Here is a 941-nt window from a genome sequence, read left to right as displayed (position 1 = left end):
CCCACGCTCCGCAGCCCGCCGCGACGCCCTGTGCTTTCCCGGGCTGCGCCGGCGCAGGCGCGTCCTCCCGGCCGCTGAGCAGCTCCGGTGCCTGGGCCTGGCTCGGGCGTCCACACAGGTGAAGGTGTGGATCAGGGGCACTGCTGTCCCCCAGCCTGAGGAATCACACCCGGTGACAGAGCCTCGGCCTCCTTCATGTGCTTAGGGGTGTGTGTGTGGGGGGGGGATGGAGAGAAGGGGCGCTGCCTGCCGAGCTCAGCCCCATGCCCCCCGCCACCCCGCTGCAGGGCGCCTCATAGGCTGTTGTCGGAGTTCCGGCCACCCGCCCCTGAGAGCAGCCACCCTGTGTCCCCCATGCTCCCCTTTGGGACGCCTTTGTGAAGGGCCCAGGACAGCGGAGCCACGGGCACCCGAAGCCGGGCTCTGGAGAAGGGGCCGATGAACAGGGCACGCAGTGGGGGAGGGGCGCCTCGCCTTGCTCGCAGTGCCTGCCGTGGAACCCGCGGGGACATTCGCACGTGTATGAGTCGTCGTGGGCGTCACAGGAGCCTCCATTGAAGCAGGGGTCCGAGTCGCAGGGCGAGGGCAGCGCTGCGGGGGCAAAGGGGGCCCTGGAGCAAGTGTCGCCCCCGAACAGGAGGCTGCAGGGGCCGTGCCTGCCAGGTCACCTTGACGCCCGGCAGGAACCTGGGCCACTTAAAATACATTCTGCCCTGGCCTGACCACGCCGGGCTCTGAGGCCCCTCCCTGGAATTCTGTTATTTCTGAATTTTCCAGAATCCAGCCTCCCTCTTCTGAGAGCTGGATGGAGCTGTGGTCCACGACGTCTTCACGTCACCACCAGCAGCCCAGCACACGGAACGACACACTACGTGAGTCATTACGCACACGGGCAAGGACGGAGCAGCGAGTTGGCCCCACACGCGGAACCGCGCAGGCGT

The 941-nt window shown here is 67.5% G+C and overlaps 1 protein-coding gene across 1 annotated transcript in view; it reads right to left on the bottom strand.

Moving 5' to 3' along the window:
- Positions 1–941, bottom strand: part of SNED1 (sushi, nidogen and EGF like domains 1) — a gene marked incomplete at its 5' end in the record, with an annotated part of 56,460 nt that overhangs the window by 35,575 nt on the left and 19,944 nt on the right. The window contains 1 exon segment of the mRNA XM_023521082.1: positions 475–591. Coding sequence (XP_023376850.1) covers positions 475–591 — 117 coding nt within the window.

This window comes from Pteropus vampyrus, unplaced genomic scaffold (genome assembly GCF_000151845.1).
Source record: "Pteropus vampyrus isolate Shadow unplaced genomic scaffold, Pvam_2.0 Scaffold291, whole genome shotgun sequence".
Lineage (NCBI taxonomy): Eukaryota > Metazoa > Chordata > Mammalia > Chiroptera > Pteropodidae > Pteropus > Pteropus vampyrus.
The sequence above is the reverse complement of the archived record's forward strand: the minus strand, read 5'-3'. Positions and strand labels throughout refer to the sequence as shown.